General features: G+C 34.3%; 1 protein-coding gene across 1 annotated transcript; it reads right to left on the minus strand.

Annotated features, from left to right (window-relative positions):
* Positions 1-3,012: 3,012 nt before the first annotated feature.
* On the minus strand, positions 3,013-10,837 carry MSTN (myostatin). Its single transcript, XM_081051581.1, has 3 exons — positions 10,328-10,837; positions 8,183-8,556; positions 3,013-6,168 (listed from the first exon to the last, which is right to left on the minus strand). The coding sequence occupies exons 1-3, from the start codon at positions 10,698-10,700 to the stop codon at positions 5,788-5,790; spliced, it is 1,128 nt and encodes a 375-aa protein (XP_080907707.1). The 5' UTR covers positions 10,701-10,837; the 3' UTR covers positions 3,013-5,787.
* Positions 10,838-14,518: the final 3,681 nt, after the last annotated feature.

A 14,518-nucleotide genomic window follows, 5' to 3' on the forward strand; every position in this document is an offset into this window, starting at 1 on the left:
GAATCTGGGAATATGTTTTAGATCGCTATAAGCTAATTCTAGTGAATAGTGTTTTGCCTATAATGCATATGTAGAATAGAAAAGTATTTTATTAAAGTCAACTTTTAACGAAAGTAAATATATATGTGAGTCTAATATAAGCATCACCTTTATTATGGAGCAGAGATTATAGCATTACACTCTTAAAAACTTTTCCCACAATAATCCAAAACTGGAATAAATGAAAATTAAACATGTATGTCTTTGTTTCATCGCTAGACAATGTACGAGTATTTGTGTATCAGGAATATTTTGCATAATGTTAAACCATAGCTGAAGTGAGATATACAGCCTTTCTTAGAGATTATTACTGAGTTATCTGTTATTATTATACATACATTTATGTCTATCAAAATGGGCAGCTTCATATGTAAAATCTTGTATTCAAGAGCATCTTGTGGTTTTGACAGGATGTGATGATATTCATTGAAGTATTTTGATATGTAATCTAGTAAAATATATGTAAATATTCCTTCTGGCTTGCATTTTAAATGGCAACAAAGATTGTCTTCTATTAACTATGCATGCTATCTAATGAAAATGTATTCATTTTCTAAAGACTTCCTCTGGAAAATTCCATCTCGACATGAATGAACTAAATTTAGTGCCATTTTGCATTGCTTGACATCTTACTCAGGGATGACCAAAATTAGTATAGTTTACTATGATGTGTTTTGCAGTGTGTAAACTGGAACTGAATGACCATGGAAATGAAATTTCAACACTATATGTTACATGCCAGGCAAGTCATGACTTGTATATCACATTTTAGCCTATGTTTTAATTTACTAGTTATATTATGGGGTAGTATTCATGTGTTTTATTTAAAAAAGTGATTATTTGCTGTTCTAAATGGAGTTTTTGCCCACGCTACATTTTTAGTAAGTACTATTGGAATGAATGATCAAACAAATTAACACTGATTTAGATTTCTTTTTTTTTTAAATTGAGGTATAATTGATAGGTTTCTATTTCTTATATAATTAGTGTACAAATATAAATACTGTTTCCTTCGGTAATGTAATTAATGTCTCAGCCTCAATTCCCTCTATGAAATGGGTGTGATAATACTTAACTTTTAGCATTATGCAGATAAAATTATATCATTAATGTGAAAGCACTTTGAAACTATATAATTATTAATTAATTATTTTAATTTTTGTTCCTATACCCAACAAAGTGGTGGTTTTAATCAGACGCTACCATAGATTTCCCATTAGAGTCTATTTGTCCAAGAAAATCCCCAGGTTTTTCTTGGTGTAAATTATTATAATCCTATGGACACTTATTTAGTGTCCAGTATTGACTTTTCCCAGCTAATAATCCATGAGCTTTTCTGTTTTTAGCCCTCCTGCATTTTGTCTTTTGGAATCATTCCTCTCACTCTGACCCACCATCCATTGTACTCCAGCATTTCAGAGTTCTAGTCTGGTTTTTGAACCAATTCTCTGTTCAAATTTGGGAAACCCTCTCTTTAGACTTCAATTCGATCATATGTAAATTAGAGGCTCTCTAAGATCTTTTCTAGCTCTCACATCCTATGACACCGACTTCTTTCCATTTCTGTGTGTACCTCTCTCCGCTTTGCTAATCACCTGCTCTTTATCCACATTCTCATTCATACCAACTTTGCCCCTCCCTCACTAAAATGCAGCCACACAACCTTTTGCAAAAACCAATGCTGAATCAAAAGAAAGGTATATTACAAACATAAACATTAAAAAACATAGTTTCATTCTTCCATTAGGGCTTAATGAAGAATTACTGTAACCGGAGGAATGAATCATTATTGCTCTTAATTCAAATACAGGCCGGGCCACTGAGATATCTCCTATTGTCTCGGTTCCTCAGAGTTCTCTTCTGTACTCATATATTGGGGACTCTCATGTCCCCCACACTGAGCATGTCAGAAAAGTGCCTGACACAATCTGGTACTCAGTAAATATTATCATCTAATACCCTCCTGATTCTGGCACCCATACATCAGCCCTGATTAGTTCTTGATTTTGTTTTTGACACATAAAAAGATTTTTTAAATTAAATTTATTGGGGTGACAATTGTTAGTAAATTTACATAGATTTCAGGTGTACAATTCTGTATTACATCATCTATAAATCCCATTGTGTGTTCACCACCCAGAGTCAGTTCTCCTTCCATCACCATATATTTGATCCCCTTTACCCTCATCTTCCACCCCCCCACCCGCCTTACCCTCTGGATATAAAAAGAATTTGAGTTCATAATTTGAAGTGCTTTTTAGTCACTTGTCTAATGTATCACAGAGTTGCCAGTCGGTGAGTAGATGATCCTCAAGAAGCATAGAATGCTTGGGTAAACAAATAAGGGTTTTAGCATGTCAAGACATCCAGGCCGACTTGATATTTATTTTCTTTTTCCCAGATTCAAATTCTTTCATGATTAAAACTTTTTCATTGGAAAGCTGGTCTTTATAAATATATTTTATTATTTCATAAATAATTTTCATCTTAAAAAGGAAAATTCAGTGTCCCTACCAAGGTTTTGTAGGCTAGAGTCTATGAATGAGCACTAGGAAAACCCTAAATTCCCTGATACTATATGCAAAAATATGAGGTTGTGTGTTTTTTTTCTGGTGAGAGTGTCCAGAGTTTTCAACAGGCTTAAAAATGGTCATTGACATCCTAATGTTTATGTATCGAGGTTTAAAGTGAAATGAATTAGTTTTTTTGGGGGGGAGAATAGAATAAGTGAGCTCTAATTTAGTTAGTTATTGTCTATATCAAATTATTGCCTTCTTTACTTTAATAAAGTTTTATATGGAAGTGAAAAAACCAACTTGAATATAAAAATATAAAATATATTAAAATTTATATATTTATATATTTATATATTTAAAATTTATATATTTAAAATATATAAAAATATAAAAAATATAAATATAAAAGAACTGTAGAGTTTGAAAAGGTTTTTTGTTTTTATTTTTATTATTTTTTAAACTAATACAGGTTTGTGGGAAGCATTACAAAACACTCAGAATATTAAAACTGACACACTGCATTGAACTTTATATGATGTTTTCTGAAAATCTCAGGGACTTAGTATTATGTATCACAAGTGAATATTCTCGGGGTGCCAAAAATGAGAAAGTGATGTACCCACAGGCCGACTGGCAGAATACCCTTGCCATTTCTAGGACCTGGTCCTGTTGTGCCTATGTCCTGTCACAGAAGAGATTGGTCCTGATGCTTCCTTACAAGAGAGGGCCATATGATGAGGTTGGTGATGTGATCCTAGGGCCCCATGAGAAGGGTGAACATAAAGATTGGGGAGTCCAGTAACTGGGTCCTTGGAAACTGAGGGTCTTCCTTCCTCAGTCCTCACCATAGAGATCAAGGTCCCCAGTTATTTATACTCTAAAGTCTAAGGTATGTTCATGGGTCTGCTGCCCCAGACTTTAGGGTCACGGCCCTGGAAGAATTAGATTAGTGTGTGCAACTGGAAGTGGCCTCACCCCATCACTGTAGCTGGCTCATTCCCCCACAGGAGGAACCCCCTTACAGCTTCAGGCTTGTCAATGTTAAATATGTCAGTATGAAAATTAGAAAAAGGTACTACACTTTGTATGAGTGGAAATTGCTGTAATATTATTAGTGATTAAAAATTAACTTTACATTAATTATAAATTATTTATTCAGGAACCATGACACTATTGAGAATTTTATTCACCTCCACCATTAGAGTTAGTCACTGCTTTACAGCTAAGTTACTAAACCACTAAGGGGCGGAAGAAAGAGTGCACCTCAAAAACATTTATGTATAGTGTAGCACTTAAGGATTTCTAGGCACTTTATTTTTCAATTCAGTTTGAAAACTGGTGCCCACAAATCTCAGATAAATGTGCCAGTATCACTCAGTGCTAGGAAAAAGATGCAGCTTCCCTATGTCCCTGAGGCTTCAGTAGAGCTTGTAACTCTAGGACCATATACCTTTGCCAACGGCAATCATTTGGAAATTGAACCTATGAAAACATATAAATAGTTTTCAGGTCAAGATAAAGAGACATGAAACAGATACAACTAGTTCTTGCTTTTGTATGTGTAAAGCAACTTGACTAGGACAAAATTAACAGGAATTTCTCTCACAAGAACTAGAGTAACAGACATAAAATTCCCAAACCAAACTTTTGTGCTAAACCATTAGACTTTGATAATAAAGTGAAAATCAGAAATCCAGAATTAATCTTCATAACATAAAACTGTTGTATCTTTCAAAAAAAAGTGAAAACACTTTAATATTTATATTGTTTCCACACATTAGATGTAAGAAATAATTTCACTTAATCATAAGTACAATGAATTTGATTAACAAAATCCTAATTTACAAAGCAGAAGTAAATATATGAAGAAGTAGATTCATTACTGAATTATAAAATGAACAATTCTTGTTAAGATATCATCAGTTTATTATTCTGCATTTCAGATAATAGAGTGAAATCATTTTGGTATGCTTAATAATATTTATAAGTATTAAAATAATGGAACGTTGAGATTTGAATACAGTGACAGTAAACCATTGAAATTTCACATTCACATTATACAGCCATCATCAATCCATAAGTGAATGTTAATAATGTAAAAAAATATAAAATGATTGTAATATAACCATCTAACCATTAGCATATGGAGTTTTAAGACCACTATTTAATCTGCTAATTTGCTCTGAAATATAAACAGATGTTTTTCTGTCATACATGACATGTCTTTGTGCCTTAATACTTAATTTGAAATGTCCTTACTGTAAAAATATACCAAAGTAAATAAAAAAGGAGACACTTATTTACAAAACAATATTGTATACATATTATATAAATGCAATTGTTTCAAAGTCTTTTTATACAATATTGATAGAATTTGTCATTTCCATTAGTTTGTCATAAAAACTGCAATGCTACAAAGACAGGCTGTAATTTTGAAATTTTTGTAATTTTCAAATTTTGATAAAAATGAATACTTTTGGGCTGCCTTTTAAGATAATGCAGTTTCTCCAAGTATGCTACAAAAATGATTCTTCTTATATTAAAGAAAATCCATTCCCCATTTGGAGGTGTGTGAAAGTACACCTGAAGAAAGGAGGAACTTATTATTTAACTGAATGTTTTTTACTTGATAACATCAGCCATTCAGCTTATTGTATTAGCACCATTGGCAGGGATTGTTAATGTAATGTACCAATCATAATAGGAATGGGAATTTGCATATGGTGTATCATTCCTATTTTTGTGGAATTTCATCTTACCAAGTATGCTATCATACAATATAAATTCAAGTGTATAAGGATGATTCAAATGATGGTATATAACAATCCTGCATTTTACCAATACTATATATAGATTTTTCTGTGAACTCTAAATGAAACCCTAAAGAAATAGACTTTAAAGCATACTCCTTTAATTCACTAGAACACAAGGAGAATTGCTTTCATTTACCTGCATATGTTGTAATATATATACATATATGAACATAAATGTAATTTGATCTCCCAGTTCAAAAACTCTGGAAATCATAAAACTTTTCATTGTATGATTTATTTTGATGGTTAAATGCCAACCATTGCATATATTCTCTCTTTTAGTTCATATACTGTAGTTTGTGCTTAAGTGACTATAGCATACTCTAGGCTTATAGCCTGCGGTACATAATTTCACAGTTTCAAAATTGTTGAGGGGAAGGTCTTCCATGTTTTAGGAAGTTATGAACCAAATATAAATCTCAGGAGCACCCACAGCGATCAACTACCATGGCTGGAATTTTCCCATATATTATTTGTTCTTTGCCATTAAAATATAGCATGTTAATTGGTGACATCTTTGTGGGAGTACAGCAGGGGCCTGCTGAACCTCTGGGGTTTGCTTGGTGTACAAGATGAGTATGAGGATATTTTTGTAAAAATACAAATTCACACTCTCCAGAGCAGTAATTGGCCTTGTATCTTTTGGGTGCAATTATCCAATCCCATCCAAAAGCTTCAAAATCCACAGTTAGAGGGTAACGACAGCATCGAGATTCTGTTGAGTGCTCATCACAGTCAAGTCCAAAATCTCTTCTGGATCTTTTTGGTGTGTCTGTTACCTTGACTTCTAAAAAGGGATTCTATATGAAAAGGAAAGAACAATCAGTAATATTTATGGATCCTGAAACAGTTTCCTACCTCAAGCTGTCATTACTGAAGAGGGAATCATTTTTCTCATACCACATTTATTTTTAAAAGGCACAGCATTGAGGGATTTTCATTTACACTAGGCTGGATTCTTCCCTATGGCTCAAAAGTACATAGCGGCAATACAAATACCCCTGTGTCAGAGCTGTATCTGTTTAATTTTTGTTTTCCCCAGGTTGAGTGTCCCAATGCCTGGCACATAAGAGATGCTCTGAAAATATTTACAGAATATTTATGAGAAGAAAGGGAGAGAGTGGGGAGGGAGGAAAAGAGGGAGGCAAGAAGGGAGGGAAGAGGTTACTCCCTTTTCACACTTGTTGATCAAATATGTTGGCTAAATATGTCTGATGACTCCTGGAGAGATAGGTATATTCATCCATCCTCTACTCAGGAAAACTTGGATATTAAAACCAGAACAAAACAGTTACCTCCCAACATTGTATGGATTTTAATGGGGAAAAGGAAGAAGGTAGGGTGATGAAGGTGGTGGTATGTACAGTGGGTTGCAAAGAGAAACCCTAGGAGAGGGAGAGATAGATTGAAAAATATTTCCTCTATTCTTTGGCTGAAAAATGTTTCTAGCCAGATATTTAAACAATAATTTTTAATCCTTTCCCTGTCCCAATCTTGTCATTCATTTGAGACTTTTTTCCTTTTACATGGAAATATCTGAAGACTATGTCATATTAACCATCTGTTTAATAATAACAACCTGTCACTTCACCAACTTTAATCATTAAATTGCCACCTGTAAAAAAGAACACTTTCTTAAATAGTTAATGGTAGTTTTTATCCTATGCCAAAATGAAAGTAGATCTAGTAGTTATTGGTACTTAAGATTATAAAAACAATAACAATCATTTTTTAAGATTCAATAACACTTTATACAGCATATTTAAAGAAAAATAAATCATTTGGAAAACTGTATACTCTCTTAAAGAATATGTTTTCATTAAAGTGTATCTGAGTTGTTAGTTATATATTCTTTATAAATGAGACCAGTTAAGAGCTAAAAAGATAACATTTATTGATTGCAAGTATAATCTTTTGTTGTAAATTATGCCAATAGATGAAAGTAAAATATATGGTCCCATTAAATAAGTTTTTGAAAACAGAAGTAAACAGAAGCATAGGTAAGCCAGAGAGTAACTAAATGTATAGGTTTTAAATTGTTTTTGTTAATTTTTATAATATATAAAGTACTGTCATCTGCTTAGCCTGATATTAAATTAGTTGGCACTACCTAAGTAAACGCTTGCAAAAGAATGGCAAGGCAGCTCAGAAATAAGCTGGGCAACACAGGTTAACTAGCCTGGAAATTTAATTTTATTAGCATAATTCACAAGTTACTCTACACATACATCAGTGCATCAATAGCCTACAAAATAATGAACATATTTATAATGAGGGACCTTAAATGTAGTGTATTTAATAAAATATAAGCCTAAACATATTGTACTTAGTTAATTGTTATAAATAAAAGCATTTCATTTTAATTATAATTTTTAAAGTTTGTTTTTTTTCTGCTTTATTTAGCCAAAAAATTTCAACACATTTCACTCTTCTGGGCGAAAAAATGTTTTAATCTGTTGGATAGATACTAGAATCCACTATGAAGATTTCATGATTTTATTCATGTAATCATGTAGTATATCCATGAAAAGTACTTTATATTTCATTCCCAATTCAAAAGAACTACCTGAGAAGTTAAGGACTATGGTACAACTTCTATTTAATCTCATGCAAAGTAAAAGTATCAAGAGGGTATTTCATAGGATATGAAATTAGATACCTACTTTTATTGGGTACAGGGCTGCCATTAGGGTAAGATACCTTTGTTTGGCTTATGAGCTTAGGACCTTGGTGGCTATTTTCCACTATTATTCATTCACATTATACTGATAACATAGCAAGGTTGTTAGAATGTGATCTTCAGTTATCACTTACCAGCCCATCTTCTCCTGGTCCTGGGAAGGTTACAGCAAGATCATGACCATTCTCATCTAAAGCTTTGATTTCAATGCCTAAGTTGGATTCAGGTTGTTTGAGCCAATTTTGCAACACTGTCTTCACGTCAATGCTCTGCCAAATACCAGTGCCTGGGTTCATGTCAAGTTTCAGAGATCGGATTCCAGTATACCTTGTACCGTCTTTCATGGGTTTGATGAGTCTCAGGATTTGCACAAACACTGTTGTAGGAGTCTTGACGGGTCTCAGATATATCCACAGTTGGGCCTTTATTACTTTATTGTATTGTATTTTAGAGCTAAATTTAAAGAAGCAACATTTGGGTTTTCCTTCCACTTGCATTAGAAGATCAGCTATAAATGATTAAGAAAAGAGTTACTGAAATTATTTCTCATAAACAATGAACAACCCCCTTCATAACTAATTGGTGAGCATTTTTTCTATGGGATTAATGATTGCATATCTAGTCTTTTAAAATAAAAAGCTGTATAATTTCATTCATAACTCAGAAAAAATATCAAAGAAAATAATTACTCTAGCTTTTCGGAATTTTTTTGATACATGTTTTTTCAGCTGTTTATGAAGGATCTACTCCCTTTCCAGAGAATTATGGACGAAGGAAAATTCTATGAAGGAATGAACAGTGGATGAGATTTTAAAATGATGATGATTAGAGAGAACAAGAGACACCGTGGAGGAACATCCACTTAGAATTCTTTGGGAATCTGAGTAGTTACACTTACTGAGCAGCTGTACCAATCAGTCTGGTAGAAGGAACCCTTCCCCCAGGCCTGAATTACCTGGGGACAAGACACACTGAGCAGTTAACTGAGCCTCGGGAATTAGTAGAAAATATAGTACATCTGTTACATTTTGGCGCTGGAATAGCCTTTTAAAGGAACAAAACTAAGCAGGTAATTAGCACCAAAATGTAAATGTTGCATTCAGGCTATCTCAAAATTTAGAAAATACTGTCTTTCGTGTCAGGCTGTCAGTATAAGCAGAAGCACTTAGAAATTTCTTTCCTCTTGGTTTTTCCAAGATTGTTTATAAATAAGAAAAATCTGCTCCAGGACTGTCTGAGAGCAGGGTCTCAAAGGAAAATTATTTGTTGCTTACTTAGAAGGAAAATAGTATTTTGAAACTACTTCAAGTCCAGTTTAAAGTGTATAAAGCACTGTGTAAAGCAAGATCAGACTCATGGCACAAAATCTTTCTTGTCATGCCTTCTCTCTGAAGGTCCCTGTCTCCCTTTTCTTGACTAGAATTTTAAACTGCAAAGGGAATGATCTGAAATATATTCTCTTTCAGAAGCAATGTAGATACTACAGGTAATAGTCCTCCCTCCCATGAAGAATAAAATAATATTTCAGAAGCTTAGTAAGTGATGTTCCTGCCTGGAAATATGCAGACTGGGGACCCACAACAACAGTACCATGGTCAAGGCTTAAGTGACACTTTGTGAGTCGTAATCTACTTGATTAAAATGTCTATTTCTTAGGCATTTTCTGACCATCAGCTCCTGGTGATCGTTATGCTGTGTTTGCTTCATCTTCGCTGTTATTAATACATTACAATTTTTAAAAATATTTCTTCATGCTCTCCAGTGTAATAGCTTTCAAAAATGAATATTTTAAGTTGTGGAGAACATAAAAACACTGCGAGAAATCGTTTCGAATAACAGAAGTCATTGTGTAGGCATTCAGCAAATGCTCACATAGGCTCAAACATGTACAAATTTCTTCCTTTCTCTATTCTGAGTGAGAAAGCTTATTACTATAAATGCATATTTCCAGCCACCAAATGCAATTAGGAAATTTCATGTACATTTTAACATTGTTTGTAGTCTCTCTCAATAACTGCCTTAGTGGTATTAAGCTGTGAAAGCATGAGCACGTTGTATGTGTCACATTACAACTTAAATAACGTTAATGGTATGCAAGCATTTTCAGAAATTAGTCTCATTAATACTTTTCTCATGAAATCTTGCAAAAACAAACCTCTTTTCCCTCCTACTTACATACAAGCCAACAGCTTGTTAAAAGAGCCTGAAAATAGATCTGTTTCTCATAAACACTAGAGCGGTCGGCAGAATTGTTGCTATACACTAATAGGACTACTTACACTCCGTAGGCATGGTAATGATCGTTTCTGTCGTAGCGTGGTAATCATCATCTTCCAAGGAGCCATCACTGCTGTCATCTCGCTGGACATCGTACTGATCAATCAGTTCCCGGAGCGGAGGGGCTTTGGGCAACAGTTGTCTTATAGCATCTTTGCTAATGTTGGGAGCTGTTTCCAGACGAAGTTTACTGAGGATTTGAATTTTTATGGCTTCTATTCTTGAAGATTTAGTGTTTTGTCTCCAAGTACATGCATTACACAGCCCCTCTTTTTCCACATTTTCTTTTTGCTCGCTGTTCTCATTTAGATCCACTGGACCAGCAACAATCAGCATAAACAGGTAAATATAAACATAGATTTGCAGTTTTTGCATGATTTTAAAATCAATACAATCTTTTCCCTTGTTCTTATTTCCTTCTTTTACTTTTCTTTTGCTTTTGAGTAATGCCAAGCCAAAATTTAATGCCTGTACAATCGGAGAGACAACTTGCCACACCAGTGAATCTTTTATACTGTATTCCAAGTGGCTTTTTATATTCCAACTTTGATGAGACAAGTGTCGTCAGGATCTATGATTGGCTCTTGCTCCACAATGAATCTCGCTGTCAGAGGTTAAAACCCTGTCTGTCACAAGTCACCAAACAGTATTTTGTTACAGTCAAGGGTGAGCTGATTCATTTGAGTACTTCATAAAAGAAATAAATCTACAAATAATGAAAGATATATGTGACATTTGAAAAATTAAAGTCTATGCTAACAATAATATAAACTACACTTAAATCTTATTAATCTTCTTTATATGTGAATAAGTTATAATTTAAATAAGGAAATCTTAATTTACACTTCCTACTTAAAAAGTTGAAATGTTACTTCCTCAAAAATTAAAATGATTTTATATTATTTAGGCAAGCATTTGAAGTAAAAAGAATTTTATTTGTTGTATTAAGTTGTCTTTAGTCCTGTGTAATTAGGGAAATATAAATTTAAATTAGGAAGACCTGAATGAAAAGAAAAGTCAAGATTGACATTCTAGTGAAAGATTTTCAGCTATAATTTGAAAAACTTTTCCTGACTAAATTTTTAGCACATGTTGAAAATCATACTTGTGATAATGTATTGTGCATGGAAGTATTTTTAAATAATTTTATGTCTTTGATTAATATGAAAATTGTGCTCAGTTATTGAGTGATTACTGTTGTTGTTTCCTGTCCTGAAGTTGCAGACTGATATTTCTCAGAAGATGTTTCTTCATTGTTTACTTCCAAGAAGATAATGTCAGCTGGTAGAAAAACCTCTGAACTTAGAATAAGAAGATAATGGATTTTATGACTGGCAGTGCAGCACTAACTGCAGTTTGCCTCAGATTTCCAGTAGCAAAAGTAAAAAAATATGGTCTCTATTCTCTATAAATTATATCGGAATATTGTGGTGTTCACAATATTCTGATACAAAAGGGGAAGAGCACCACAATAAAAGGGTGCCCTTTTTTTTTGTTTCCCAATACTGTGATAGGTTTGCACCCCTTTGCCAGTTTGACCAGAGGGCAGACACCTGGCAGGGATTTGGGGTAAGTTCTGCAAGCAGAGAATAGAGCTTTTTGTTCTCTAAATTTAAGTGGCCTCTGTAGGGATCAAACTCTCAACTTTAGCTTTCGGAGCCACAAGATCTAATCAAATGGGCTAATAAAGAGCTAAACAAACATAGCCAGCAAGAAACAGAAGCTGTTTCCAGGCCACAGGAGAGTTCTTCTCCCTACTCCTTTTTGGGAAGCTAAGGATTCCTAACAGAGTTAATCCATTACTTTTTTTTTTTTCCCCAAGAGAATGCAATGGCTCATATCAAATATTTATTTTTTAGGTCACTACTCCTTTTGCACATTGTATGCTAATTTACTGCCTCAGTGCACTAAAATGCAACTCAGTAGCCTGAAAAGTTAATGCATTTTCGTCAAATTCTTAAGAGGTATCTACATCTCTTGAGAAAAAAATGGCCTTACATAATGCATTAGATTTGCCCATTATTAAAGATTAAGGAAAACCAGACACAAACCAGATGCCCTGAAGGATTTCAGATACTCTTTGTTGTGGAACAATGTTAGATCAGGCTTATAAAGTTTTATTTGTTTGGTAAATTTATTTTTCAATGTATAAATTTAGTAATATTATAATAAATGTAACATATGCTCCCATACACTTCTAAGATGTCAAATCTTTTTTTTGTTAATTTGATTAGAATTTGCATAGCAGTGGAGATAGACCTGAAGTCAGATAGACCTGAGTTCAAATCTCAACTTTGCCAACTCTTACTATGTAATAATGGATGAGCTATGTAACTTCACTAATCTTCAGTGTCCTCATAAAGTTTTGGGGGGATGTAATTTAATAATGCATGTAAATTGCTGAATATAGCACCTGTCATATAGTAAGTGATTGATAACTGGTACATGAGTGCTTGGTTTTTGTTTCATGCAGAGGGGTTTGAGATTATGCTTAAATTTATCCTCCACATGAACTAGAACTGCTTCAGGTTGTAGCTGCCAATTATCATTTCACGTAGGCTACCTCTCTAGGCCTCTGAGACAAACAAAATTTTCTAAGGCAGCCTTATTACAAGGCATGTTTCAGCTCTTTATTCTGACTTGCTGGAATGAAGTAAACAAAGGTTGTCATCTCCACATATGGTCAATGCTCATTATTCATGGATCCCATATTTACAAATTTGCCTACTTAATAAAATATATTTTTAACCCCCAATCCATACTTATGGCACTTTTGTAGTCAGTCATGAACATGCGCAAAATAGGGAAAAATTTGAGGCTTCTGACACACAGGTTCCCAACTGAGGTCCAACAAGGCAATTCTCTGCCTTGTTTCTTCTCTCAGACTGTACACAAATGCTCTTTTTGCAATCTATTTAGTGTCATGTTTTTCAGGGTTTCTGTGTGTCCTTGTTTGGGGTGATTCTGCTGTTTAAAATGGCCTCAAGTACAATGGCCTCAAGTGCTATGCTTCACAGCACAGGAGGCTGTGATGGCGGGTGGATTGGTGGCTGCTACGGACTGGCAGAAAGGGTGGGGTGGGGAAAGCTACTGTGCAATAGATACAGAGTTCTGGAGACGGATGTTGATGATCGTTACACAACAGTGTAAATGTACTTAATGCCACAGAACAGTACACTTAAATATGATTCAATGGTCAATTTTATGTTATGTATATCTTACCACAATGTGTTTTTTTTTTTGTTTTGCTTTGTTTTGTTTTTAAAGAAGGGTGTGATATGACTCAGGAAAATAAAATTCCTTATTGAAAAATATGTGTTAGATAATCTTTGTTCAGGCTTGAGTTATAGTGCTTTTGACCTTGAGTTCGATGTTAATGAATCAACAATATATATTGGATATCTTTAAACAGAAATGCATATAAAACAGTTATATATTGATTAGTTGATGAAAACGTTGTGACCAGGGGCTCACAGGAACCTAACCTTTTATTTCCCCTAGGAGCAGTGGTTCTGTAATCACTTACTCAGAGTTGGTGGTGACTTTATATGACATACCTACCGTGAATAATGAGAATCAACAAATCAACTAATCACCTCCTTTAGAGGTCAGTATTGAATGAACTAAAAGGTACTCAAAAAACTTTGAGAACGTATATTCCTTCTCCCCTGGCAGTGACTGCAGCCGCCCCAAGGCCCCAGAGCACACAGGCTCACCAGCAGCTGGCACTTCACCTGATCTGACTGCGGGGACCCAACTCTGGCTGCTTTCAGGAAGGAGGCAGGATAGTGTGTCATTATGATGAGTGAGGACAGAATTCCTTCTAGTTGACTGGGAGAGCTTGGTGGGCCAGCTGGTTGGCTTTGTCTTAGGTTGTCCATGTTTGAAAGTGGTTTTTCATGGGAGTCAGAGTTTAGGTGGCCAATCTTTACAAGATTTGTATTTTTCTTTCCCCTGTCCTTCTTTGTACTGGGTGCGCCTTCCATTTCTGTAACTATTATAAGGTAGCAAGCAAACTTCTCTCACTTCCATCACACATACCAAGGGGTGTTTCAAAACAACTTTGAGAGTGTAAAGCATATTTCAAAAGAATGTCCACTCTTTGCAGTCTTGGAACTACTGAGTGCACTAACATAAAGTCTTGCTAGAAGTTTAATGATGTGACCAAAAAAGAAGGAGGAGACTGGGAATTA

Source organism: Rhinolophus hipposideros (assembly GCF_964194185.1).
Source record: "Rhinolophus hipposideros genome assembly, chromosome: 6".
Classification (NCBI taxonomy): Eukaryota; Metazoa; Chordata; class Mammalia; order Chiroptera; family Rhinolophidae; genus Rhinolophus; species Rhinolophus hipposideros.